This window comes from Aquarana catesbeiana, linkage group LG11, assembly GCF_042186555.1.
Source record: "Aquarana catesbeiana isolate 2022-GZ linkage group LG11, ASM4218655v1, whole genome shotgun sequence".
Classification (NCBI taxonomy): Eukaryota; Metazoa; Chordata; class Amphibia; order Anura; family Ranidae; genus Aquarana; species Aquarana catesbeiana.
The window spans coordinates 60,423,708-60,450,807 of record NC_133334.1 but is presented as its reverse complement, the minus strand read 5'-3'; the positions used below and the strand labels follow the sequence as shown (position 1 = coordinate 60,450,807).

Here is a 27,100-nt window from a genome sequence, read left to right as displayed (position 1 = left end):
AGCAAGAGTTTGTGAAGTTGTTAATTAGAACATCTGTGTACAGTTTGTGAGTCTTGACTGTGAGCCACACAGTGTGAGATCGTAAGCATCCACATCGACTGTCATGAGCAGTTGGGGTATTTTACTGCATATAATGAGGCATACTTAATTGTTTTCTTGTATAGCACATTTCTGAGCCAGACAAAATTATGTGCCTGGTGCCATTTTAGTGTCTATGCTTTATCCTATGAAGATGTCATTTTTGTAAGGTATGCAAAAGCTCCCCCCCCCCCCACAATTTTAACCTTTGCTATTTAATTGTCCTTTTTCTAGGCAAATTGAATTTTTTTACTATAAGGCCTCATGCACTGGACGTTAAAATAACCTTATAAAAACGCCAGTAGCCTTGCAGTGAGTTTTTCAACGTTTTTACAATATTGTTTTTCTGCTTTAGCGTGGCGTTTTTTCTTTTTAATGGATACCGTTTTTTGAGCGTTTTATTGGCATTTATCAGTGTTTTTTTTCGGCCACTGTATATATACGTCATTACTTTAAAGAGGGATATCTCGGTAACGACAGCAGCTGCTGCCACAACTGTGGTATCCATCTTTAGGGCCGGCGTTTCTGTACACGATAATGGTGGTCTCTGCGGTGGGTTTGCCGCGAGATCACCGTTATCGGCAGTGGGAGAGGTGCTCCCGCCCCTCTCCTGCGCCCTCCGCCACTTACCGGAGCCGTCGGTAGCGGCGGAGGCGATCGGGACCTTCCTCAGTATGGAGACGAGTGAGGCTAAGATGGCCTCCACCCGTCTCCATACCATAGGACGGCCGGAGCGACGTCATTACGTCAGCTCTGCCCACTTCTCTTAAAGGCACATTTTTTTTTTTTTTTTTTTTTTTTTTTTTTTTCATTAAAGTCTAAATATGAGATCTGAGGACTTTTTGATAAGAGGACCTGTCATGCTTTTTTCTATTACAAGGGATGTTTGCATTCCTTGTAATAGGAATAAAAGTGATCCAAATATTTTTAAAAAAAAAAACAGTGAAAAAATGTTTTAAAACCCCCCTGTCCCAACGAGCTTGCGCGCAGAAGCGAATGCATACTTGAGTAGCGCCCGCATATGAAAACGGTGGTCAAACCACACATGTGAGGTATCGCTGCGACCGGTAGAGCGAGGGCAATAATTCTAGTCCTAGACCTCCTCTGTAACGCAAAACATGCAATCTGTAGAATTTTTTTAAACATCGCCTATGGAGATTTTTCAGGGTAAAAGTTTGATGCCATTCCAGGAGCGGGCGCAATTTTGAAGCATGACATGTTGGGTATCAATTTACTTGGCGTAACATTATATTTCACAATATAAAAAAAAAATTTACTGTTGTCTTATTTTTTTTATTCAAAAAAGTGAATTTTTTCCAAAAAAAAGTGCGCTTATAAGACCGCTGCGCAAATACAGTGCAAAAAAAAGTATTGCAATGACCGCCATTTTATTCTCTAGGGTGTTAGAAAAAAACTATATATAATGTTTGGGGGTTCTAAGTAATTTTCTAGCAAAAAAAACTGTTTTAAACATGTAAACACCTAAAATCCAAAAGGAGGCTGGTCCTTAAGTGGCTAGTAGGTTGCGGTTCACCATACATGCATTAGTTCGCTGTGTGCGCTGTCATCACATCATCACTTACACCGGGTCAGGCTCATGTGTCAAGGAGCACTTGTCTGCTACATGTCTAATCTTTATCCCTCTGAGATTATTTTATTATGGGTTTCCACACAAATTCTTGCATGGATGGGCACTCACCAGTCTGTCCTGTTTTTCTAAACGACATCGATCTCGCTTTATTATACTTTTTGGCGTTGTATTTGAGTGTGCTATTTTGCACTGGAAGCTTGTTTCAAAACAAAATCTTTGCTGATCTTTGACAGTTGTCTGTACATACTTTCAGCTGGCTCTTGGGGGATCCTGGTAGCCTGGTCTTAAAGCCCATCTCAGGGTAAATCCTGAACCCTCCCTTCATACATTCAGCTTTTTTTAAAAAGGCCTGCTAGGCTAGAAATGCAAAGGGGGTATTTTTCAAAGTGATGTCTCAACAAAATAAAGCATGGAGACATGGATGGGTGAGTGAGTTTGCTTTGAATATTAAAAATTGTGTTTTCAGTGCGTGGCGCTCAGATGCAGTTTAGTTTCATGATACCTAATGTTTCCTATTAAAGTGATTGAAAAGTCTTGTGTGTTTTATTATTTTTATTGAAAAAAAAAAAAAAAAAAAAAACTTGATATACTTACCTGCTCTGTTGCACTGTTGGCAGTGGATTTGCACACAGCAGATCCTCCTCTTCTCGGGTCCCTCTTCGGCTCTCCCCCCCCCCCCCCCCCCGTTGAGTGCCCCTTCAGCAAGCAGCTTGCTATGGGGGCACCCGAGCTGAGTCACAGCTGTGTCCATTCAGACACTGAGCTGCAGCCCAGCCCTGCCCCCTCTCTCTCCTGATTTGGCTAGCTGACTGACTTTGACAGTAGTGGGAGCCAATGGTTTCGCTGCTGTGTCGCAGCCAGTTAAAGCGCAGGTTTGCTGAAAAAAAAAAATATTAAAAGCCAGCAGCTACAAATACTGCAGCTGCTGACTTTTAATATATGGACACTTACCTGTCCAGGGAGCCCGCGGCGTCGGCAGCCAAAGCCGATCCGTCCTTCGGCTGCTGCCGCCGCCATCCCCGGAAAGGGAATAAGGAAGTGAAGCCGTGTGGCTTCACTTCCTGGTTCCCCACTTCGCATGCGCGAGTCGCGCTGCGTGTCCTCTCAGGTCCCTGCTGTATTCTGTGTCTCTCAGAATACAGCGGGGAAGGACGGGGTAGGCGGCGGAAGTGGCGTAGGTCACTGCAATCACCACGGTGATCTATGCCAGGAAGTGGGAGCAAATACCTGTATTAGACAGGTATCTGCTCCCTCCTCCCCCCTGAAAGGTGCCAAATGTGACACCGGAAGGAGGGAGGAATCCAAAAAGTGGAAGTTCCATTTTTGGGTGGAACTCCACTTTAAGAGAGAGACTGACTTTTTTTTTTTTTTTTTTTTCCTGCATTGCATTTGGGGGAGGGTCTACTGATCTATAAAAACTGTTCTCTGTCAATGCTTCTAAACATAAATGCGGCAAAACAGACATTTTTAAACGGCGGTTACTCGCTGTCAAGTTCCAGTGTTCAGAAGAGAGTTTTAAACGTCCGGTGTTCATGAGGCCTTGCGTTTTAACTTCACTCTCAATCAACAGTGACTATTTTGAATCCTTATGCTGCTAGCATTAGTAAATGGGAAAGTAGATCATATTTACCGTATATACTCGAGTATAAGCCAAGTTTTTCAGCACATTTTTTTTTTTTGTGCTGAAAGTGCCCCTCTCGGGTTAGACTGGAGTCAAGCACTTTTCTGCAGCAAAAAATGTCATTTCCCGAACCAAATTTGGGGCCCCGTATCTCGGGGCCACTTGGTGCTAGGAACCCCAAATTTGGTGTGCAAACCCAGTGGAACTAGTATCCAAATTTGGGGTTCCTAGCCCTAAGTGGCCCCAGAAATACGGGACCCCAAATTCGGTTCGGAAAATGACATTTTTTGCTGCAGAAAAGTGCTTGACATTTTCTGAACTGACTTTGGGGCCCCGTATCTCTATCTAGAAACCCCAACTTTGGATATGTTGTAGTGCTAGTTCCACTGGGTTTGCACAACAAATTTGGGATTCCTAGCACCAAGTGGCCCCGAGATACGGGGCCCCAAAGTCGGTTCGGAAAATGTCATTCTCTGCTGCAGAAAAGTGCTTGACATTTTCTGAACCGATTTTTTTGAGGGCCCTGTATCTCGGGGCCACTTGATGCTAGGAACCCCAGCTTTGGTTATATTGCGGTGCTCGTTCCACTGGCTTTGTACACCAAATTTGGGGTTCCTAGCACTAAGTAGCCCTGAGATTTGGGGCTCCAAAGTCGGTCAACTGTGTCCATCTGCAGCGATGTAATTTCGGGATACTTTGGATCCAGAGACCCCAAATTTTGCCTGCAGCTAGGGGACATCTAGAAACCCTTAACTACCGAGTCTGAAGTTTGGGGGACCTATGGCTGCAAATGGGCATTGTTGACCTTCTTTTCCACTTACAGTAGCTGCGCATTTCTCACCCTAGGCTTATACTCGAGTCAATAAGTTTTCCCAGTTTATTGTGTGTGTGTGTATATGTATATGTATATGTATGTATATATATATATATATATATATATATATATATATATATATATATATATATATATATATATAATCTCTATCTCTATCCGCGGCCTCGCCTAAAAGCTCATGCCCGCAGCACCTCGGGACCGGCGCGGTTTCCAAAAAAAAAAAAATTCGAATCGTGAATTGAAGATTTTGTTGTTTGTTTTTTTTTTTTTTTTTTTTTTTTTTTTTAAGAAAATCTCCCAGTATATATATATATATATATATATATATATATATATATATATATATATATATATATATATATATATATATATATATATATATATATATATATATATATATATATATATATATATATATATATATCTGTGTGGGAAATATGGAAATAAGAGGGGAGGGGTTTACTCGGCTAAGCACACCCTCCTGTCTGCATGCCTGAGCAGATAGATGGCTTCAAGTAATCGCTACACGAATCATCAGCCCTTGCTCAAGATGGCCACGGCCAGAAATGCTAGCAGTGTTTTTCTAAGTGATTTCTCAGCAAAATAAAGCAGAGACATGGATGGCTGAGTTTAATTAATTTTTTAATATTAATTTAAATATTCAAATAGTGCTTTTGGTTTACAAAGGAGAAGAAATCTGTTATGAGCTGGGATACTGAAACTATATATAGCGCCACATCCCTTTATGAATAAACAAATAGGAAAAGATTTTTGTGGGACTTTTGAAGCGCAAAAATAACAAATAGAATGTAGAAAAATATATAAATTTTAATAAGTTAAAAAGGATGAATACATAGAATTAACATTCCAAAGAATCGATCACATAATACACAGATCTAGATGCAAAGCTGATTACATGTCTCTACATGTTTCGCCATACAAATAGGGCTTCTTCAGGAGAACTTTAATATCTGACGTTATGCATGTAATCACTATAATGAGAAAAAACACAATTAAACTCAGAAAAACAAAATACAAGAAAAATTTCATTTTAGGCAGAATACTGAGTGGACAATAAACTGGCTTGAATCCTGACCTGTGTATTCAATAGAAAGATGAAAATCCAAGCATGAATGGATAAAATTGGATCAATTTGATCGTACCATAGAGAGGGATAAATCTATTAAGGAGACAACACCAAGGGTCCATCTATCAAATTGAAAACAATAAAATATAATGAAAAACAGAATAACTGAATATTGAATATAGATGGCGTTTTTGAAAAATGCCTACCTCTATTGACCATATGAAGAAAGAAGGCAAAAACTTCTAGAGTAGTAGTAAAGTAACTTGGGGTACTTCAAGGGAAACCCCAGGGTATGAATGTTATCAGGGTATGCCATCTATATTCAATATTCAGTTATTATGTTTTGGTTATATTTTATTGTTTTCAATTTGATAGATGGACCCTTGGTGTTGTCTCCTTAATAAGATGTATCCCTCTCTATGGTACGATCAGATTGATCCAATTTTATCCATTCATGCTTGGATTTTCATCTTTCTGTTGAATACACAGGTCTGAAGAAGCCCTATTTGTATGATGAAACGTGTAGAGACTAATCAGCTTTGCATCTAGTTCTGTGTATTTTGTGATCGATTCTTTTGAATTTTTGAATTCTATGTATTCATCCATTTTAACTTATTAAAATTTATATATTTTTCTACATTCTATTTGTTATTTTTGTGCTTCAAACGTCCCACAAAAATCAAACCAAAAGTGCTTTTGGTTTGTGGTGCTCAGATATTGTGTAGTTCCGCTTTAATGTAACTTCAAGTTGACATTTTTTTGGTTTCCTTTAAATTAAACACTAGATGTTTTAACGCTCCTGTTCCTTTTTTTTCCCTCCTTTTGTTTGTACAGTCTAAGCTATGGAGCTGGACACCCATCTCATTCAGAAACAGATCTTCTTCACCGACAGACCTATGCAGCCACCCATCAGCTACCTGGATACGCTACCGCACACCATCCTACAGGTATTGCATGTTAAGTCAAAGCTGCAAATTACTTATTTGACAGTCTTGCCTGTTTAATTTATAAACTGTATATGTTGGTTGTTGCAGTAAGTTCAAATGTAGTTGTACTTCCTATGAAAGTCAAGTCTCCTTAAAAAAAAAAATAAAAAAGGAGAATGTTCTTCTTTTAAAATGAGAATTACTGTTTAAAGTTGGACATTAGGCAAGCAGCTAAATTCATAGTTCTTATTAAAGCGGAGTTTCACCCAAAAGTGGAACTTCTGCTTAGCTTATTTTCATATAGCACAAGTAATTGGCTTCTATTGCTGGCCCTCCCTCTTCCAGTCTGAAGCATATGGTAGTAGGGATTGCAGCAGTATAATACCAAAGCTAGATAAAGATACACACTGTGTGTTTTGTTTTTTCTTTTTTTGTTTTTTTGTTTTTTTTTTTTGTTTTTTTTTTTCATTCAGCCACCAAACTAGGAATGTATTTACTTCACAATGGTTGAGACCAGGCAAAAAGGAGAATTAAAAATCACAGGCAAACGTTTGCTTTGCCAAAGGCCTGCACAACACTCCATGCATCCCTTGCACTGGAACAGAATGAGGTTCTACCACCAAAGTCTGTCTGCAGTCTGATTCAAGCTGTATTTTAGGCATGCAACATGCAGCTTACCTGACAAAAGCAGAATTTTCTGTATCTGTTACAATACCTTGGACAGATTACAGCCATCTTTATCCGGATCTCAGAAACACACTGCCCCTTCTCCTACTTCAATTTCTAAACCTGATCTGGACATCCATTATGCTGGTGCTAGAGGAGGCAAACCCAGAAGGAAATGAAGATATGAGGCAGTATTAGAGGAATCTGCTGGAGTTTTTTTTTTTTTTTTTTTGTTTTGAATGCCTTTTTTATTGAACAGGTTTCATAGCTGAAACATGCTTTCTTACGTTGCATCTGTCCGCATTGTGCAGCCTAACACTGTTCCGTCTCACCGTTTACCTTTTAGGTACAAAAAAAACCCATTAAATCCTGCAAAACCTTTCCTGTTCATGAGCAGATAGAATGTTTTAGTCTATGACGACTGGGTAATAGCAGAAAGGATTCTCACTCTCCCCAAAGTCTTTGCTGATTGTTATCCAGTGGGATAAGAGTTTACAAAGAAGTGGGCTATTCCTGTGGTTTATTCTGCTGTCTGTTATGACCAAACATTCCACTGTACCTATTGAAGACGTTCTTTCAAAGATTCTGCAGACAAAAAGTTTAATATGCACCTAAAGGCTCTTTGCTCTTGCAAGTCCAGCCCTGCAACCAACTCTCACTGCCATTTCAGTATGTCAAACTGAAGCTAACTGGACTAGGACAATGAGTAATCAATGTGACCCTGTGTTTCAGGATCCTGCTGTTACAGAGCAATTACACCCATTGCCTTCTGCTTTGCTTTTTTATATTGATGCCCTAGAATAAGTCATGAGACAAAGTTCTACAATGGCTGTAATATCTATTCACGTGCATATCTTATGGCTTGAATCGTGGACAACTGAAGTTGTTTGCAAAAAGGTGCTTCATACACATGCCCTTCTATAGAAGACCTCTTTGGTGAGGCACTTTACCAAATTATCAAAGATCTCTGGGGGAAAGGTTTTTCTTCCACAAAGGAGGATTCCAAAAACCTATTGGCAGTCCCTAGCTTCTAAAAACGCAGAGCACCTGTCCGCCCTACCGAGGCAAATTTCAAAGCCTAAGTTCAGCCCTTCCTTTTCGGCAAAGTTTGGGCCACGAAAGTTACAAAGCCTATCCCAAAGTCCTCTTCACAATGCAGAGGCGACCTCACTCTTAAGAGCGGGTAACTTCTGTTTAAAGTTTGCCTCTCTCTGGGTCACAGACGTCCCATACCAGTAGGTTCAATTGGTGAATTCAGGAGGGTACAAAAGGAAGTTCAAAACTTTCTCACATTGCTTTCTTCTTTCAAATCAACTAAAGACTGCCCAAGCACAGTTACATTTGCAAAAGGCCCTGAACCACCTCTTGTCCCAGGGAGTTGTTGGGCTAGTACACCACAAAATGGGTTCAAAGTTTTCTACTCAAACCCACTCACTGTATCAAAGCCCAAATGGGATATTTGCCCTTTTTTGGACCTAAAATTCTTTAGGAGATTCCTTCAAATAATCTAAATTACGCATGGAGTCTGCAAGGTCCAATATTTTGTCTCTGAAACAAGGGGAATACCTTTTTAAAGGGCACGTATCGGCCTTGTGCATCCTTTTTCAAAGGCCCCAAGCTTCACACTCTTGTTAAAAAAAAAAAAATGTGTATGTATCAAATCCCTTTGCAGCATCTTGTGGTTTCGTGGGATAATTATCTGCTTCTCTCTGCCTGGCAGAAACCACTCTTTTAACACATCTGGGATATTCTTCTGGAGTTTCTTGCTTGCAAAAAAGCCTTTTCGATAGCTATCACGTCTGTCAGATTTTTTTCTGAATTGGTAAGGCTTTTCCTGTAAAGAGTCTTTTTTCATACCCCACGACGACAAGATTGTTTTAAGTCTTTTCCTCCAAAGGTTTCGGTATTCCACCACAGTGAAGACATTGTACTGCCATCCTTGTGCAACCAAAAGAGCTGTCTTTACATTGCTTGGACATAGAGCCATTTTATTATTATTATTATTCAGGATCCATATAGTGGGCCCTGCTCGTTGATATACCTCAAAGCTACTGCTTTCATCAGACAAATGGATTCCCTGTTTGTTTCCCTGTACTATTACGTGCCCATTCCATCAGATCTATTGAAGTTTCCTGGGCGTTTTGCTACCAAGCCTCTGTAGTCCAACTGTTTAAGTCTGTCACCCGATTTTCAGTTCATACATTCTCAAAGTTTTAGCAGTTGGACGTCAAGTCTTGTGCACATGCAGCTTTGACCTTCTGTTTTTTGGGCCTTTTGGCACAGTTCTGGTTGTTAACCTTTTTTATTTGTTTTTATTTTTATTTTTTTTATTGCTTTGTTACATCCCATGGTGTATGAATGTGTTGCATGTGTCCTGTACTATACAATTAAAGAAGAAGTACAGCCAAAGCTCGTTTTGCACTCCTTTGACCTGTTTTCAGCAGACAGCAGGTTGAAGTCAGAGTTGGTCCAGGCTCGGGAAGGATTGTGACCATTTGGTCGTGGTTCGCCCACATGCCTGGACCGGCTTCTGGCTCAGCCTCTCAGCAAGCCGATGCTCCCACCCCCTCCACAGCCCATCACTTCAGTGAGTGCGGCGAGGACAGAGCAGAGAGCCAGTGATTGATAGTCACCAGCTCCCTGCTCAGGTAGCTGTGAGAACCGAGCGATCCATTGTGATTGCTTAGTTCTCAGTGTTAGAGCTGGCGGGGACAGATGCTGCATCCAGCTAGGTAGGTACAATTCACAAAAAAATGCAAATCCCATACTTCTCTTTTTAAAATGAAAAGAATGTTAAATTCCAGTAAATGCTGATTTGTAAATACTGTAATAGGCACTGTACTTGCTTTCTGGTGGCCAGTTTGTTAAAACACTGCCTTTTTGGTGCTTGCCAACTGCTGCTCCATTATTCCACACCAGGAATGTGGAATTCCTGCTCCCCCCACTACACCTTGTGGTTTCTGTTACCAGCTTGTATGTCACTCTAAGGCAGGGGTCTCAAACTGGTGGCCTTCCAGCTGTTGTGAAAATACATGTCTCATGAGGCATTGCAAGGCTGACAGTTACAAGCATGACTCCCACAGGCAGAGGCATGATGGGACTTGTAGTTTTGCAACAGCTGGAGGGCCGCCAGTTTGAGACCCCTGCTCTAGGGTGTATGAGCCAGCAGCAGGAACTATTGCATGCAGTGGGGGAGTAGGGTGTTCAACCCACCCGGCAGTCCAATACCTGCAGTGGATGGTAAGTTCCAAAGAGTTGATGGTTCGAAAAATTAGCAACTGGATAGAGTATAGAGCGTGTCTTATTTACAGGTATTTTATTTTTTTTGACCGTGTTCTGACAGGGTCACTTCAAATAAAGAAAAAATATACAGTAATACATTAGTATTGAACATTTTGTAATATATGCTTTTATTCTGTGCTATATAAAATTATAAAATTCATCCCTATCTGGATTCAGGTCTCTCTGGAATCTTTGACACGGGCCTGCATGTGGCAGGTGGAAACACTACAGAAACCTCCGTGATGAACTTTCTGTCTGCAATAGAGTCTCGCACTGCGCAAGCAGCTTCATCAGGCACAACCCTCCTGCCGCAATTCAGGGCCCCATCATGGCAGACAGGTAATAGTAATGCATTTTTTTATTTGTAGGGGGCTATGAGATGCGCTATTCATGACTACCAGTTACATAGGGTTGGGGTTATTCTTGTAGCTATTTCTGAAACATACTTTGTTGGCTGCCATGCCAGCAAAATGTAAAAAGTGAAAGAGCACACAGACTTCACAGGGAAGAATAGGGTGAGAAAAAAACTGTAATTGAAACTACAAAGAATACATTGCACATATTTCACAGCACGAAAGCACGAAAATGTCTTCTTTTTTACGCTCCTTGATAGGGATGTTGGTCGTTCAGCTGATCAGTTTAGTTTAGCACGAAACTCTAGTATTGTCCTATGTGATCAACAGTTATGTCTTATTACTGGCCTAATCCTGGGATCTGCTGCTTACACTGGCTTGCTTAATGAGGTAATTATTTCAGCTGTTTAGCGTTTTTTTTTAATTTCTTGAATCGGTTTCATTTTTTATTTTTTTTATGTAGGGTTTTTTTAATACCACAGGTCTGCATCACATTAGTGTGAACCGAGACTAAGGGCTCTTTCACACTGCTCCATTGCAAAGATGTTATATGCATTTCATGTGCATTTTGCATCTCTGAAAAAAGGACAGACTAAAAAAGCACCAAAATGCAACCGCGGTGTGTGTTTTTGATACATTTTTCTATTCATTGCACCAAAAATGTGGGAAAGCAGGACTGTTAAAAACTGACTGGTGTGAAGTGTTCTATAAGATTTAAACTGATCAGTGTGAAAGGGCCCTAAAGGCAAAACCTTCTTCTTTTTTTTTTTTTTTTTTCTTCTTTTGCAGTATATTAAGTGTTTGTATTTTGGTGTTAGATGCAATTTAATGCTGTTCAGTTTCCTGCTTTTTCTTTGCTTCAGACAATGTGTACAGCTTTTTACTACCAAAATTGCTTAAATTCAATGTTTACTGGTGTGTAATGATTCTCCGTTACCAAAGTTTGACCTGTTTCTTCCTTGATTGATCCTCAACGATTGCTTCATTGTGTGATCTGTTAAGTGTAGACACATGATTACCCAGAGGACACCGAATCAGCTGTCTGTGCAAATGATTGCAGAAGCAATTGACTAATCACAGATAATCTTTGTGGCATAGATTGTGTAGAAATTGCCTATATATCTTACATGCTAGTGCTTTGGTTTTATTCCATTTTCTTATGAGACCATTTTTTATCTCCCCCCCCCCCCCCCCCCCCCCAGGTATGCATTCCTCAGCGGCAACAGAGTTGTTCGTAACTGGAGCCCTTCAAACGTCTGGAACATTTCCAACTTCTGCTCTCTCAGCCTATCAGCATCCCAACACATTCAGCTCTAGAAACTTTGCCACAACTCCATCTTTAACTCTTCAGGATGGGACTTTCAGTGCTACTACCAATGGTCTACTTTCACACCATGATCCTTTGCTGTCAATCAAGTCCTCACAGACTCCAACTGCCTTGACTTTTGAGCGTCTGGGCAGTGCAGTGCTGAGTACCAGCATACCGCAGTCGTCAACATATCGGTCTGCACAGGAATCTGCGCCACATCTCTTGCAGCCCCAGTTCAGTTTATTGCCGACAGCACTTGGGGGGACACAACAGACAGCTCAGCCATACAGTACATCGGTCTTTACTGGTTCTACTGCCTCCATCGAAAGAGCACTTCAGAGGGAATGTAGTGTTATTAAACACCATCAGAGGCCTTCAAGTACACAGTCTGTACAGGCACAGCTTTCTGGTACTCAGCATTCCTTGCCGAATTACTTAAGTGCAACAGGAGCTGCCTTGCCTGACACAGCGAGACAGTCTGCTCTTTTATGTGCTCCACTTGGAGCTCTTACTCAGGTGAGCAATGGTGGACCAGTGCAGAAAACCCCTCAAGTTTCTGTGGAGTTATCTCAGTCATACCCATCTGCCATACCATCTCCAGGTTTCCCACCCTCCTCTACAAAAGCAAAGAACTGCCCAACAAAGGCACCTCCAAGGTCATCAAAAACACCAAAATCTCAGAGTGTTTCTTCTCCTGGGCAAACGCAAAGCTATACAAAGTCTCCTCAAAACCAGAGTTCAGTCATTTCAAGCCAAGCACAAGCCTTTTCCACAGCACAGTTAAGTAGTCTTCTGCCTGTAAGCCAGTCCCCCATCTACGTTTCAATACAGTCCCCAAACTTGCCATCTGCTAGTCAATCACAAGTGTTTTCAACAATCAAATCAGAAAAGCTGCCTCCATTGTACAAACCACTGACCGCATTCTCAAGCCAATCACAAACCATAACCTCCAACAGCCAGACACTAAGTTACACATCAGATCAGCAGCCACTTACGCTGTCTTCAGTTTCAAGTGAGAACTACTCTGACCAAACGCGAGAACTGTCTTCAGCTAGCCAGACGCAAAGTTATTCTTCCAGTAACACTCAGGGTTTAACTCCGGTCAGTCAATCACAAGTTAGCTATTCATCTCAATCACAAGTGATGTCACCAGTAAGTCCTTCAGATAGTTATAATTCAGGACAGAACCTACCACTAGCATCCCCATCTCTTCCATTCTCTGCTTCCTCTCGTGGGCAAACTATGCCTGCCTCAAGCCCAACTCAGAATTACATTTCTATGCATTCATCGCAGAATACACAAGACTCAACTTCTCCACAGTCTCAGAAATTTTTGCCGACAGTTCCATCACCCTCATTTGCATCTCCAAGTCACTCACAAACCTTGCAAAACAGAACATCTGCAGACTCCAAGGCCTATGTGAAGAGGAAGTCTGACACTAACCTCTACGCATCTGTAAAGCAAGAGGACAAGTTTCAGATTCAGGATTTGCAGGCATTACAGCAGCAAACTAATATGGAATCCACTACATCGGGGCTAAGTGAGGGGGAAATGGGTACCCAAGAGTCGGTATATAGTGTTTCTAAGGCTGATGATCGATATTCACAAAGTGTTATCAAAAGCAATTCTCGCATGGAAGACCAAGTTCTTGGCATGCAAGTACCTAAAAAAGATGAGCGAATGTTAAGCCCTACAGGGCACATGTCACAGCATATTGGCCATATAAATAATCCAACTGGCCATGATGCTACAAAGTCAACAGACTTGGCACAGCCCACACAAGTAAGCGCTAAAGACTTAAGTCAGCAGCATACCATGATGCATAAAGTGCATGAAGCAAAACTTCCTGAGCAGCCAAGTACATCCCCTCAACTTCAGGCTGTACTGAGGCATCCTCAGCATCTACAGCTACCGGGTGCACAGGTACTTCTAGATTCAGACTTGCAGATGTTTCAGCAGTCTATTTTACAGTCCACCCTGGCTCAAGCAAAGACACCTGCTCCAATGCAACGAATCCAGAGCCCTCAGCAGGTAACACATCAGTTCCTTCAAATGGATGGACACATTATCCAGAGCAATGGAGGGCAGCCTCAGCAATCACTTCACTCTCAAGGCTCTGATGTAGTCAAAATGGACACTTCCGATGGGAAACACTTGCAGCAACACTTGCAAGGCCAGAGAGCTCGTATAGACTCAAAGAATCAGTTTGATTCCTTAAACCCAATGTGTTTTTCAGAAACCATGCTGCTAGGCGATGAACGCAACTTTTTGTCTCATGTTGATGACATTCTAGCGGCTACAGCAGCTCAAGAGTTTGCCAAGTCCTCTGCCGATGAAAATATGTCTGTCAAATCTGAGGACCCCAAATCTCGTTTTCAGTCCTTAAATATAAGAAACATGCCTACAAATTTCACCGCTTCAAAGCCGCAACAGAACCTGAACACTTTATCTTTAAATGGTGGCCAAACAGCAATAAACCTTTCTACTGTATCTACACCTCATTCCAAAAATGTTAGTATTGATCAGAATCGCATTCAACCTTTAGATCAAGACTTGCCAAGTGGCATGGGTTCACCAGTGCTAGGGACCAGCCAAGATGACCATGAGAAGAATTCTGATGTGAATAAGAAGCAAGAATCTAAGGACACTAAAGATGTTCCTAATGATGGAAGAGATTCAGAGTTTATGAGTGGTACCAAGAGCCTTAATGAGGAGGGCACTACATCGGGAGGAGACTTTATCATGGGCCAAGATGAAAATGCAGCAGTTGTTGGGCAGCTGCAGAGTCAAAGTCAGCATATGTCGAAACCTGACCCTCAAGGGAGCAGTGGCTCCAGTGGCCAAATGGACGAAAACTGCCAAGACTTAGCACAAGATGGCCTTCAAAAGAATAAGGTGAAGGACAAGATGCCAATTAAGCAGTTTGCGGAGGATGAAAATGCAAATCTCAAACAAGTGAAAAGGAATGTACAAATGAAACGTCCCATGCTTAAAGGCCCAGATGTGCAATTTTCCTCACACGTTTCTGAAGGGTATTATGATACCTACCAGAATCAGGAGAGGATGAGACAAAAAATTAAGGAGGTGGAGGAGAAACAGCCAGAAGTTAAGACTGGTTTCATTGCCTCTTTCTTAGACTTTCTAAAGACTGGACCAAAACAGCAGTTTTCTGCTCCTGCTGTGCGGGTTCCCAACAGAATTCGAAGGCCATGTACCCCAGTGATCAAGTCCCCCTGCCCAGGTCCTGTTTCTCAGACTCCTGCTGCTGTTGTTTCTGAGGTTGGCAGCTCTCCTAAAAAGCCTGAGGAGGAGGTCAAAAAGAATTTAGAGGCCCTGCCCTCATTCTCTTCTGACGACGATGATTCTGTTGGAGGCAATAATGATCTACAGAAAAGTATCTCCACGGCATTGTCAGCCTTAGATGAGAATGGGGAGAAAAGGATTAAAACGGGTAAGATTTCATTATTTAGGCTAAATGTCAACCTGCATGTCGTTGTACCAGTAGAAAATATGGCATGTATTTTAGACAGCAGACAGATTCAAACTGAAAGGGTTCTTTTAAAGTGGACTCACTACCAGGATATGGACCTTTAAAATTCAACATCAAAACAGTGTTTGCTTATATAGTGAAATAAAGTTTTGGAAGTCTATCACTGTTTTGATGTTGAATTTTAAAAGCATCAGCAAGCCTGCTGATCTCACAGGTTTGCCAATCTGACAACACCACTGATTTTAAAATTCAACATCAAAACAGTTTGACGGTTTTCAAAATACTGTATTTCACTATATAAGCAGAGTTTACTGGTAAAAATAGGTGTAAAATGCAAGACTTTGGCGGGTGTAAAAAGATGTCCGCTTGCCGCCTTCTGACTGTAGGCTTACTGCAGACGAGTGCGGGTGTACCAAGATGGCCACGACAAAACATCACTTTGGCTGCATTTTTTGATGGGTAGCGGTATTCTGATATAACACCGGTTTGCCTTTCTCCTTTACAGTAGTACAAAGTAGTTTAGGTTTAACTTTTTCTTTCCCACAATACCAGCCTAATTATCTCAACTGTTTCACTTCGCCACTGAAAATGCATCAATGCTTGACATGAGGATTCCCTTTGTATTAGGAATGCACCGAAATTTCGGCCGCCGAAACATATCAGCCGAAAGAAAAAATTTGCTGATAATGGGGGTGGGGCCTGGGCGGGCCTCAGCCCCTGGTGCCGGCCATTGTGGGGGCATCTTCCTGCCTCGCCCTAGTCCTCTCCTCCTCTCCTCCCTCCCCACAGAGTGGCATCTCCGTGAGTCCTGGAGCTGTGAATTGTATTTCCCGGGTGGCTGCAGTAACAATGTCCCGCCTCCTCTGACAGACGGCACACTGATCCAAAGGCAGGTTATTGAATCAGCGTGGTCATTTACTTCAGCTGCCTGGGAAATACAATGCACAGCTCCAGGACACACGGAGATGCCGCTCTGATCCGGGCATGGGTGAAGCTGCATGTGATTGGAACTGGCAGGCTGCATGTGATGGGCACTGGTGAGGCTGCATTGATCTCTTGTATCATGTCTGCAGTCCCTGACCGTCTCCTGTATCCGATGGTTAGAGACTGGGGACATGATACAAGAGAGACTGTTGGAGACTGCGGACTGAATTTTCTCAAGCTATTCTTGCACCAAAGGTGCCAATAATGGCCAACAATAAATTCGTATTTAAATTGATGAGATTAATTAAAAAGTTGAATATAATACAATTGTAAATAAAAATATAAATATTTTTTAAAAACTGTTTATTTTCAGTATTGGTTTTGGTTTTTGTCCTAGTGTATTTTTAATTTTCGGTATCGGTTTCGGCACCAAAAAAACCCATTCGGTGCACCCCTACTTTTGTATGCTTTGGTACCTGTGCTCACCTGAGGGTCATGTTTTGAAGCTTGTTGCTCGGAAAAGTACACAAGCTTCTTTGGGGCAGAGTCATGTGTTTTTGGTCCCTATAGACTTCAATGTAAGGGCTTGCAAAATGTGCTACTTCTCCTAGTAACTAGCTTCCCATTGGTCAAAACAAAAGTGTTCAAGCCTAAAACATATATACGCATGCCCTACAAAAATGCTTGAAGAAGCTCATGTGCAAACCTAGCCTTAAAGAACAGGAAATGTTGAGAAAAGACACTACCTAGGAATAAAATTGGATTACAGTACTAGTGATGATCGTGTGTTGCAGAGGCATAGCACTCAGGTTCTAGGTGCAAGAAGTTCATGGTCACTTTAATACAAAACAGGGGAAATCAAGCTTGTGAAAATGTTGTGCTAGAATTCCAAATGCAGCTTCATTGAAATACTTTATTGTCCTTTTTTTAATAGTATTTTTAGCATCACATTTAGAAAAGATTGAGTAGCTCAAATGTTTCATCTTGGTTGCTGTTTCCTTCCCTGCTTTGTTCAAGTGATTAGAAAAGCTCCCTGTTAGGTATTTAAACCACATTCTGTAGTACCACTGGTATTTTTTGTTTTGTTGGTTAGGAAACTGGTGTCGCTATAGACCTTTGCGGATTCCACTTTTTCCAGCCACTAAGGACATACCCTTATATTTGTTACAACAATGACTAGTAACTTGACAGATTTTCTCCACCACTAAACATTGTTACTAAGCACGGTAATTGTGGAATTGGTTATGGAGATTTTCCAATTTCTCATGGTTAAGTGTGTACCTTAAAAGTTAATTGTTTGCCTTTGTCCTTTGTGTATATTGATGACTGACCTGAATGATATACTGAATAAATAGCCAATACCATGCTGCATACACGTGCTAGATGAAGACCCAGGTGTAAATACTCGCAAACACTGCTGTTGGCTCGAACCTCCCAAATTAGAACAAGCTGCATTAAAAGGAAGGCTAAATCTACAGCTATCTACGATCTAAGACTAACCTATCTAGCCCTGTAAAGAAGAAATCGCTAGACCTACCTTTTTTGAAGCCGCTCCGGTCTCCCAGCAGCGGAAGCTCTGCAGAGGAGACAGCGGACTTTGCAGCAGCAAGTTTGTGGTAAACGCATGTCCAGAACGGAGTGTCCTGATTCTGCCTACTTCTACCCTCCAATGAGGCGCTGAGATCTGAATTGTTTTGTGGTGCTTCTCATGCCGCGTACACACGATCGGACTTTCTGGCATACTTGGTCCGGCACACTTTCCGACGGACTTTGTCCGCCAGGTGCGCCGGACTTTAAAACGGACGGACTTGCCCACACACGACCGGACTTTCCGGCGGGCTAAGTCCGCCCGTCTTTCCGACGGACTTTCGCCGGAGTTATGGCGGACTTTCACACACATGGACAAGTCCGTTCATTTTGAACGTGACTCAGGTGCGACGGGACTAGAAAAGGATGTCAATCTTGCCACTTTCATCGGCGAGATTGACACCTTGCGTGCCCCGTCGCGGGAAAAAATGGCATGGGGTCCCCCCTAAAATCCATACCAGACCCCGATCCGAGCACGCAGCCCGGCCGGTCAGGAAAGGGGGTGGGGACGAGCGAGTGCCCCCCTCCTGAACCGTACCAGGCCGCATGCCCTCAACATGGGGGGGTGGGTGCTTTGGGGGAGGGGGTGCCCTGCGGGGCCCCCCTCCCCCAAAGCACCTTGTCCCCATGTTGATGAGGACAAGGGCCTCTTCCCGACAACCCTGGCCGTTGGTTGTCAGGGTCTGCGGGCGGGGGGCTTTTTCGGAATCCGGGAGCCCCCTATAATAAGAGGGCCCCCAGATCCCGGCCCCCCACCCTATGTGAATGAGCATGGGGTACATGCTACCCCTACCCATTCACCTAGGGAAAAAGTGTCAATAATAAAACACACTACACAGGTTTTTAAAATTTATTAAACAGCTCCGGGGGGGGTCTTCCTCCGGCTTTGGGGGTCTTCTTCCGGCTCCGGGGGTCCCTCCGGTTCCTCTTCTCCCGGCGTCCGGTTGGTTCTTCTCCGCTCTCTCCGGCCTCTTCTCCTGGTGTTCCAGTTCTTCGGCCGGCTCCTCCGCTGTCTTCAGGCCGCTCTCTTGCCAGCGGAGGTCCGGACTTCTGGGCTTCTTGTCTTCTTCCCTCTTCTCTTCTCCAGATGTTGACACGACGCTCTCTCCGGCTGGACTGCTCTCTGAGGGCTCCGTTGTGTCTTATATAGGCGGAGACCCCGCCCCCTTATGATGTCAAAGTCTCTGGGCATGCTGGGACTGTGATGTTTTAGGGGGCGTGGTCACCGGGTGATGACCACGCCCCCTAAAACATCACATTGACACTTTTTCCCTAGGTGAATGGGTAGGGGTACCATGGGTGGGGGGCTCCTGGATTCCCGGATTCCGATAAGCCCCCCGCCCGCAGACCCCGACAACCAACGGCTAGGGTTGTCGGGAAGAGGCACTTGTCCTCATCAACATGGGGACAAGGTGCTTTGGGGTGGGGGGGCCCCGCAGGGCGCCCCTCCCCCAAAGCACCCACTCCCCATGTTGAGGGCATGCGGCCTGGTACAGTTCAGGAGGGGGGGCGCTCGCTCGTCCCCAACCCCTTTCCTGACCGGCCGGGCTGCATGCTCGGATAGGGGTCTGGTATGAATTTTAGGGGGGACCCCACGCCGTTTTTTCGGCGTAGGGGCTTTCCTTTAAAATCCATACCAGACCTAAGGGCCTGGTATGCCCCGCACTCGCCGCAATAGGAAAATTTTGTTTTCCTATTGCAGCGAGCACGAAATTAAACACCCTGCCCTTGCGTCGTATCTGGTCCGTTGGACCAGCATACAGACGAGCGGGCTTTCCGTCGGACCAGCACACAGACGAGCGGACTTTCCGTCTGAAACTGAGTCCGACGGAAAGATTTAAAACATGTTTCAAATCTAGGTCCGGCGGGCTTTTGGGAAAAAGTCCGCCGGAGCCTACACACGGTCGGATTGTCTGGCAGACTCTGGTCCGCTGGACCAAGTATGCCGGAAAGTCCGCTCGTGTGTACGCGGCATAAATGTCTGCAGGATTTAGTGGCAGTTTGTATTTAGAAACATTCTAGCTCAGTGATTCTCAATCAGGGTCACCTTTAGGTTCCCCTGGGTGCTGCGAGCACGAGACTCTGCTTGCCCTGGATCAGAGATGGATTAGAGGACTCTGTCATCGGGGTATGCTGATGTGATTGGGGCACCTCCTGATCTGAGGGGGTTTCTGATCTGAAGTTAATTCCGTCAGGGTGGTTGTATATACAGTGCCTTGAAAAAATATTCATACACCTTGACATTTTCCACATTTTGTTATGTTACAGCCAAAAAGGAAAAATGTATTTTATTGGGATTTTATTTGCTAGACCAACAAAAAGTGGCACATAATTGTGAAGTGGAAGGAAAATTATGATTTTTTTTATTTTTTATTTTTTTATTTTTTATTACAAATGCGAAAAGTGTGGCGTGCGTTTGTATTCAGCCCCCCTGAGTCAATGCTTTGTAGAACCACCTTTCACTGCAATTACAGCTGCAAGTCTTTTTGGGTATGTCTCTACCAGCTTTGCACATCTATATAGAGTGACGTTTTTGCCCATTCCTCTTTGCAAAATAGCACAAGCTCTGTCAGATTGGATGGAGAGCGTCTGTGAACAACAATTTTCAAGTCCTGCCACAGATTCTCAATTGGATTTAGGTCTGGACTTTGACTGGGTCATTCTAACACATGAATATGCTTTGATCTAAACCATTCCATTGTAGCTCTGGCTGTATGTTTTTAGGGTTGTTGTCCTGCTGGAAGGTGAACCTCCGCCCCAGTCTCAAGTCTTTTGCAGACTAACAGGTTTTCTTCTAAGATTGCCCTCTATTTGGCTCCATCCATCTTCCCATCAAATCAGCTTCCCTGTCCCTGCTGAAGAAAAGCATCCCCACATGATGCTGCCGCCACCATGTTTCACAGTGGAGATGGTGTGTTCAGGGTGATGTGCAGTGTTTTCCACCACACATAGCGTTTTTGCTTTTAGGCCAAAAAGTTCAATTTTTGGTCTCATCTAACCAGAGCACCTTCTTCCACATGATTGCTGTGTCCTCCACATGGCTTCTCGCAAACTGCAAACAGGACTTGTTATAGCTTTCTTTCAACTATGGCTTTCTTCTTTTTTCTTCACTTTTCCATAAAGGCCAGATTTGTGGAGTGCACGACTAATAGTTGTCTTGTGGACAGATTCTCCCACCTGAGCTGTGGATCTCTGCATCTCCTCCAGAGTTACCATGGGCCTCTTGGCTGATTACTCTACTCTCCTTGCCCGGCCTGTCAGTTTAGGTGGACGGCCATGTCTTGGTAGATTTGCAGTTGTGCCATACTCTTTCCATTTTCGGATGATGGATTGAACAGTGCTCCGTGAGATATTCAAAGCTTGGGATATTTTTTTATAACCTAACCCCGCTTTAAACTTCTCCACAACCTTAATTCCTGACCTGTTTGGTGTGTTCCTTGGCCTTTATGATGCTGTTTGTTCACTAAGGTTCTCTAACAAACCTCTGAGTGCTTCACAGAATTGTATTTATACTGAGATTAAACTACACACAGGTGGACTCTATTTACTAATTAGGTGACTTCTGAAGCCAATTGATTCCATTAGATTTTAGTTAGGGGTATCAGTCAGCCCAGGTTCACACTGCCACAGGATTGAAATCGTGCAAGTTCAGCTGAACTCACACGATTTTCATTCCTGGATGTCAGTTCGATGTTTTCAGAGACCTATCTCTGCGGTTTCCTGCACAGATGTCTATTGAAATGGCATCTGAAATCGCCAAAAGTAGTACAGAAACTACTTTCAGGAATGGGTGAGGCGTCGCACCAATTTGGACGGTTCCGTTGTGGGCAGTAGCTGCCAATATGGCATGCGATTTGACATGTCAAATCGCATGCCAAATCGCATTAATGTGAACCAGGGCTAAAGGGGGCTTGAAATGCACGCCACACTTTTCAGATATTTGTAAAAAAAATTGAAAACCATTTATTTTCCTTCCACTGTTTGGTCTATCACGTAAAATCACAATAAAAATACATTTAAGTTTTTTTGGTTGTAGCATGAGAATGTAGAAAATTTCAAGGGGTATGAATACTTTTTTCAAGGCACTGTATCCTCCCAAGCTCAGATTTCCCATTTGATAAGTAACGTTTGGTTTTTTTTTTTTTACATTTTAGGCTGGGATGCCTTGAGATTTTGCATACTTTTAAAGGTACCATGACTAAAAAAAAAACTTGAGAAACACTGTTCTAGTTCAAGCAACACATCAATGGAGTTGTGAAAGTTAATTGAATTTTTTAAATGCAAGAAGTACAAGTACCTGAATCTCACTTTGGTATCAGCCTCATGCGCTCCCTGTTCAGCATAGTTGGAGGGTGAGAGGAAGAAGAAACACAGGGAGCCAGTCCCTTCATATACTGATAAGAAGCATGCTGATGGGAATAGTGAGCAGAGTGATACAGAGATGAGCTCATCACCGTATTGCTTAATGCTGTCCAGGAGTAGGAGGTTGGTGATCTTGTGGTAAATGGCATTACCTGCAATGATTAAGCCAGATCCCGAATATCCCACAGTTATTGTAAAAGAAGAATACAGCAAGAAAAATGTAATTGTAATTTCCCTCTTTTTGTACCAGCCGGATTTATAAGTGCATGTGCAAAATATAGGAGTGATAAACAGTGATGTTTTATTTGAAATAAAACGCCTTGAAAGTAAAATAAGTAATACATTTGTAGATTGGACTTGGCTGCCATATTGGAAGGGTTTCATAGTAATGGAGACGTGGACGGGGATTATATTTCAGCCTGGAAGTGCGCACCTCCTTCCCATGGGAACACACACAATGTGCACAGCGTCCCCAGAGTTGGGAGGACTGGCCTGGGGTGGAGGTGGTGTCCCAATAGAAAGAAGGAAGTGGGCAGGAAGTCCAGAATCTCCAGATTCATCCCTCTCCTCCTCCCAGCATATCCATTTAAAAGTCACAAGGGGAAGCAGTGGCAGTTACTGGCTGGGTTTTAGTGGTAGGGGTGCTGGTTAGCAGTAAGGTGCATTTTCTGGGGCTGTTGAGGTGTTGTGGAAATGTAGCTGGTCACATTAGAATTCGGTGAAAATTGCTTTGTGACTCCAAATTGCTCTTATTGATATCACTGCAGCGAGAGAACAAACACACACTGGGCATGTTTCCAAAGCCCTTCTAAAATTCATTATAGCATGTTTGGGTTTTATAAATATTATTGCGTAAAAAGGAAGCTGTTACAAATGTACTTTTACAGTAAATAGAAGCAAAGTTGTATGTAAGCAATGCAATACATGAATATAGGTGTGACAATTCCAGGAAAGAATGTAGGTGTGTGTTGGATATACAAAATTGTTGTAAGCTATATACAGAATATGCAGGTTTCAAATTTCTCGGAGGCAGGAAAGCTGGAAGTCGGGTGCAGTGTCAATGATGCTGGGGGGCAGAGCGGTTCATTAGCACAAGGTGTTCAATAGTATGGTGTCAAGGTGCAGATTGCCAGGGCTACTTGGTTCTTCATAGGGCCAAATAATAAAATCTCTCTATAGGGGGTATAGGTGTAGCGGTAAAAGAAGGTGCCAGTTAGACAAATGTGTTCAATAACACAAAAGATTGCAGTCCATCTGAAAAACTCCAATGAAATAGAAGAACTGTCGCCAACACCCAATATTACTGACTCTTACCTCCAGTGTATGGGATATACACATTGAGCAAATCACTGAAAGGTCAGTTCTACAGCTCCTGTTCCTCACACGGTCCACTAATTGAGCAAAAGATCCTTTTTCACAGACCCACCAAAGACAGATAGCTTAATCCTATCAACCTCGGCTAGGAGATGAACTCCACAGGAACAGCCCAGTAGTTACATATAAGGGGATGAAAAAATACTCTCATTGCGCAGACATCCACAAAAATGGTCATTTATTCCATAAAAAAAAACTAAGTGTACTACTCACATTTAACCACTTGAGCCCCGGACCATTATGCTGCCTAAGGACCAGAGGTCTTTTTCCAATTTGGCACTGCGTCGCTTTAACTGCTAATTGCGCGGTCATGCAATGCTATACCCAAACGAAATTTGCGTCCTTTTCTTCCCACAAATAGAGCTTTCTTTTGATGGTATTTGATCACCTCTGCAGTTTTTATTTTTTGCGCTATAAACGGAAAAAGACCGAAAATTTTGAAAAAAAAAATGATATTTTCTACTTTTTGTTATAAAAAAAATCCAATAAACTAAATTTTAGTCATACATTTAGGCCAAAATGTATTCGGCCACATGTCTTTGGTAAAAAAAAGTCAATAAGCGTATATTTATTGGTTTGCGCAAAAGTTATAGCGTCTACAAACTAGGGTACATTTTCTGTAATTTACACAGCTTTTAGTTTATGACTGCCTATGTCATTTCTTGAGGTGCTAAAATGGCAGGGCAGTACAAAACCCCCCCAAATGACCCCATTTTGGAAAGTAGACACCCCAAGGAAATTGCTGAGAGGCATGTTGAACCCATTGAATATTTTTTTTTTTTGTCCCAAGTGATTGAATAATGACAAAAAAAAAAAAAAAAAAATATTTACAAAAAGTTGTCACTAAATGATATATTGCTCACACAGGCCATGGGCCTATGTGGAATTGCACCCCAAAATACATTCAGCTGCTTCTCCTGCTATTTGCTGAGAGGCATATTGAGTCCATGGAAAATTTTTATTTTGACACAAGTTGCGGGAAAGTGACACTTTTTTTTTTTTTTTTTTTTTTTTTGCACAAAGTTGTCACTAAATGATATATTGCTCACGCAGGCCATGGGCATATGTGGAATTGCACCCCAAAATACATTTAGCTGCTTCTCCTGAGTATGGGGATACCACATGTGTGGGACTTTTTGGGAGCCTAGCCGCGTACGGGGCCCCGAAAACCAATCACTGCCTTCAGGATTTCTAAGGGTGAAAATTTTTGATTTCACTCTTCACTGCCTATCACAGTTTCGGAGGCCATGGAATGCCCAGGTGGCTCAAAACCCCCCCAAATGACCCCATTTTGGAAAGTAGACACCCCAAGCTATTTGCTGAGAGGCATGGTGAGTATTTTGCAGCTCTCATTTGTTTTTGAAAATGAAGAAAGACAAGAAAAAACATATTTTTTTTTTTTTTTTTTTTTTTTTCTTTTTTCAATTTTCAAAACTTTGTGACAAAAAGTGAGGTCTGCAAAATACTCACTATACCTCTCAGCAAATAGCTTTGGGTGTCTACTTTCCAAAATGGGGTCATTTGGGGGGGTTTTGTGCCACCTGGGCTTTCCATGGCCTCCGAAACTGTGATAGGCAGTGAAGAGTGAAATCAAAAATTCACGCCCTTAGAAAGCCTGAAGGCGGTGCTTGGTTTTCGGGGTCCCGTACGCGGCTAGGCTCCCAAAAAGTCTCACACGTGGTATCCCCGTACTCAGGAGAAGCAGCAGAATGTATTTTGGGGTGTAATTTCACATATTCCCATGGCATGTTTGAGCAATATATCATTTAGTGACAACTTTGTGCAAAAAAAAAAAAAATGTGTCTCTTTCCCGCAACTTGTGGCGCAATATAAAATATTCCATGGACTCGACATGCCTCTCAGCAAATAGCTTGGGGTGTCTACTTTCCAAAATGGGGTCATTTGGGGGGGTTTTGAACTGTCCTGGCATTTTATGCACAACATTAAGAACCTTATGTCACACATCACCCACTCTTCTAACCACTTGAAGACAAAGCCCTTTCTGACACTCATTGTTTACATGAAAAAGTTATTTTTTTTTTGCAAAAAAATTACTTTGAACCCCCAAACATTATATATTTTTTTAAAGCAAATGCCCTACAGATTAAAATGGTGGGTGTTTCATTTTTTTTTTTTTTCACACAGTATTTGCGCAGCGATTTTTCAAACGCATTTTTGGGGGAAAAAACACACACTTTTTAAAATTTTAATGCACTAAAACACACTATATTGCCCAAATGTTTGATGAAATAAAAAAGATGATCTTAGGCCGAGTACATGGATACCAAACATGACATGCTTTAAAATTGCGCACAAACGTGCATTGGCAACAAAATAAATACATTTTTAAAAGCTTTTAAAGCCTTTACGGGTTACCACTTTAGATTTACAGAGGAGGTCTACTGCCAAAATTACTACCCTCGATCTGACCTTCGCGGCGATACCTCACATGCATGGTGCAATTGCTGTTTACGCTTGACGACAGACCGCCGCTTGCGTTCGCCTTAGCGCGAAAGCAGGGGGCGACAGGGGTGCTTTTTTTTTTTTTTTTTTTTATTATTTTTTTGCTTTTTTATCTTATTTTGAAACTGTTGCATTCATTTTTTTTTTTTTTTTTTTTTTTTTTAATCATTTTTATTGTTATCTCGGGGTATGTAAATATCCCCTATGATAGCAATAGGTAGTGACAGGTACTCTTTTTTGAAAAAATTGGGGTCTATTAGACCCTAGATCTCTCCTCTGCCCTCAAAGCATCTGACGACACCAAGATCGGTGTGATAAAATGCTTCCCCAATTTCCCAATGGCGCTATTTACATCCGGCGAAATCTAAGTCATAAAATGCTTGTAGCTTCCGGTTTCTTAGGCCATAGAGATGTTTGGAGCCACTCTGGTCTCTGATCAGCTCTATGGTCAGCTGGCTGAATCACCGGCTGCATTCTCAGGTTCCCTGTTGAGACAGGAGAGCCAGAGAAAAACACGGAAGACGGTGGGGGGGGGGGCGCATTCCCTCCCACGGCTTGTAAAAGCAGTCTAGAGGCTAATTAGCCGCTAGGATTGCTTTTACATGAAAGCCGACCGCTGGCTGAAAAGAATGATACCAAGATGATACCTAAACCTGCAGGCATCATTCTGGTATAACCATTCAAAGCCGTGAATGGCGTACCTGAAGACAAAAAAATGGTTAACAATAAAGCACAGTAAACGGTAAAGTATAAAAAATTGCATACCTGAAAAGCAAACATGATAAAACATAATAACAATAAAACATTGCAGAATAGAATACAGTAAAAAAGAGCAGAACAATAGAGAGAGAGAGAACAATGAAACGACAACTATTTTTTTTTATTTTATATATATATATATATTTTTTTTTTTTTACACTTTTTTTGTAACTAACTTTTATAACGGTAACCGGTTCCAGGTTCGGGTCTCTCAAAATGTGATGGCATCTTGGGAGACCCTGTGAAAGTGTGCCTAGTCTGTGCAATGCTGTACCCTACGCTAATACTCAACTAGTGAATGGTAGCATTCAAAACATTCACCAATGCAAAGACCAGGATTGTCAGGACAGGAGGGACAATAATAGCGGGTGTCACGCCTATATCCGCGCTTGC

The 27,100-nt window shown here is 42.4% G+C and overlaps 1 protein-coding gene across 2 annotated transcripts in view; it reads left to right on the top strand.

The window, feature by feature from the left end:
- The window catches only part of QSER1 (glutamine and serine rich 1), a 138,090-nt gene that overhangs the window by 59,251 nt on the left and 51,739 nt on the right, over positions 1 to 27,100 (top strand). For both annotated transcript variants that reach the window (XM_073604475.1, XM_073604474.1), the window contains exons 2-4: positions 6,047 to 6,159; positions 10,264 to 10,425; positions 11,642 to 15,199. In XM_073604475.1, the coding sequence (XP_073460576.1) occupies positions 6,047 to 6,159; positions 10,264 to 10,425; positions 11,642 to 15,199 (3,833 nt within the window). The remainder of the gene's footprint in view (positions 1 to 6,046; positions 6,160 to 10,263; positions 10,426 to 11,641; positions 15,200 to 27,100) is intronic.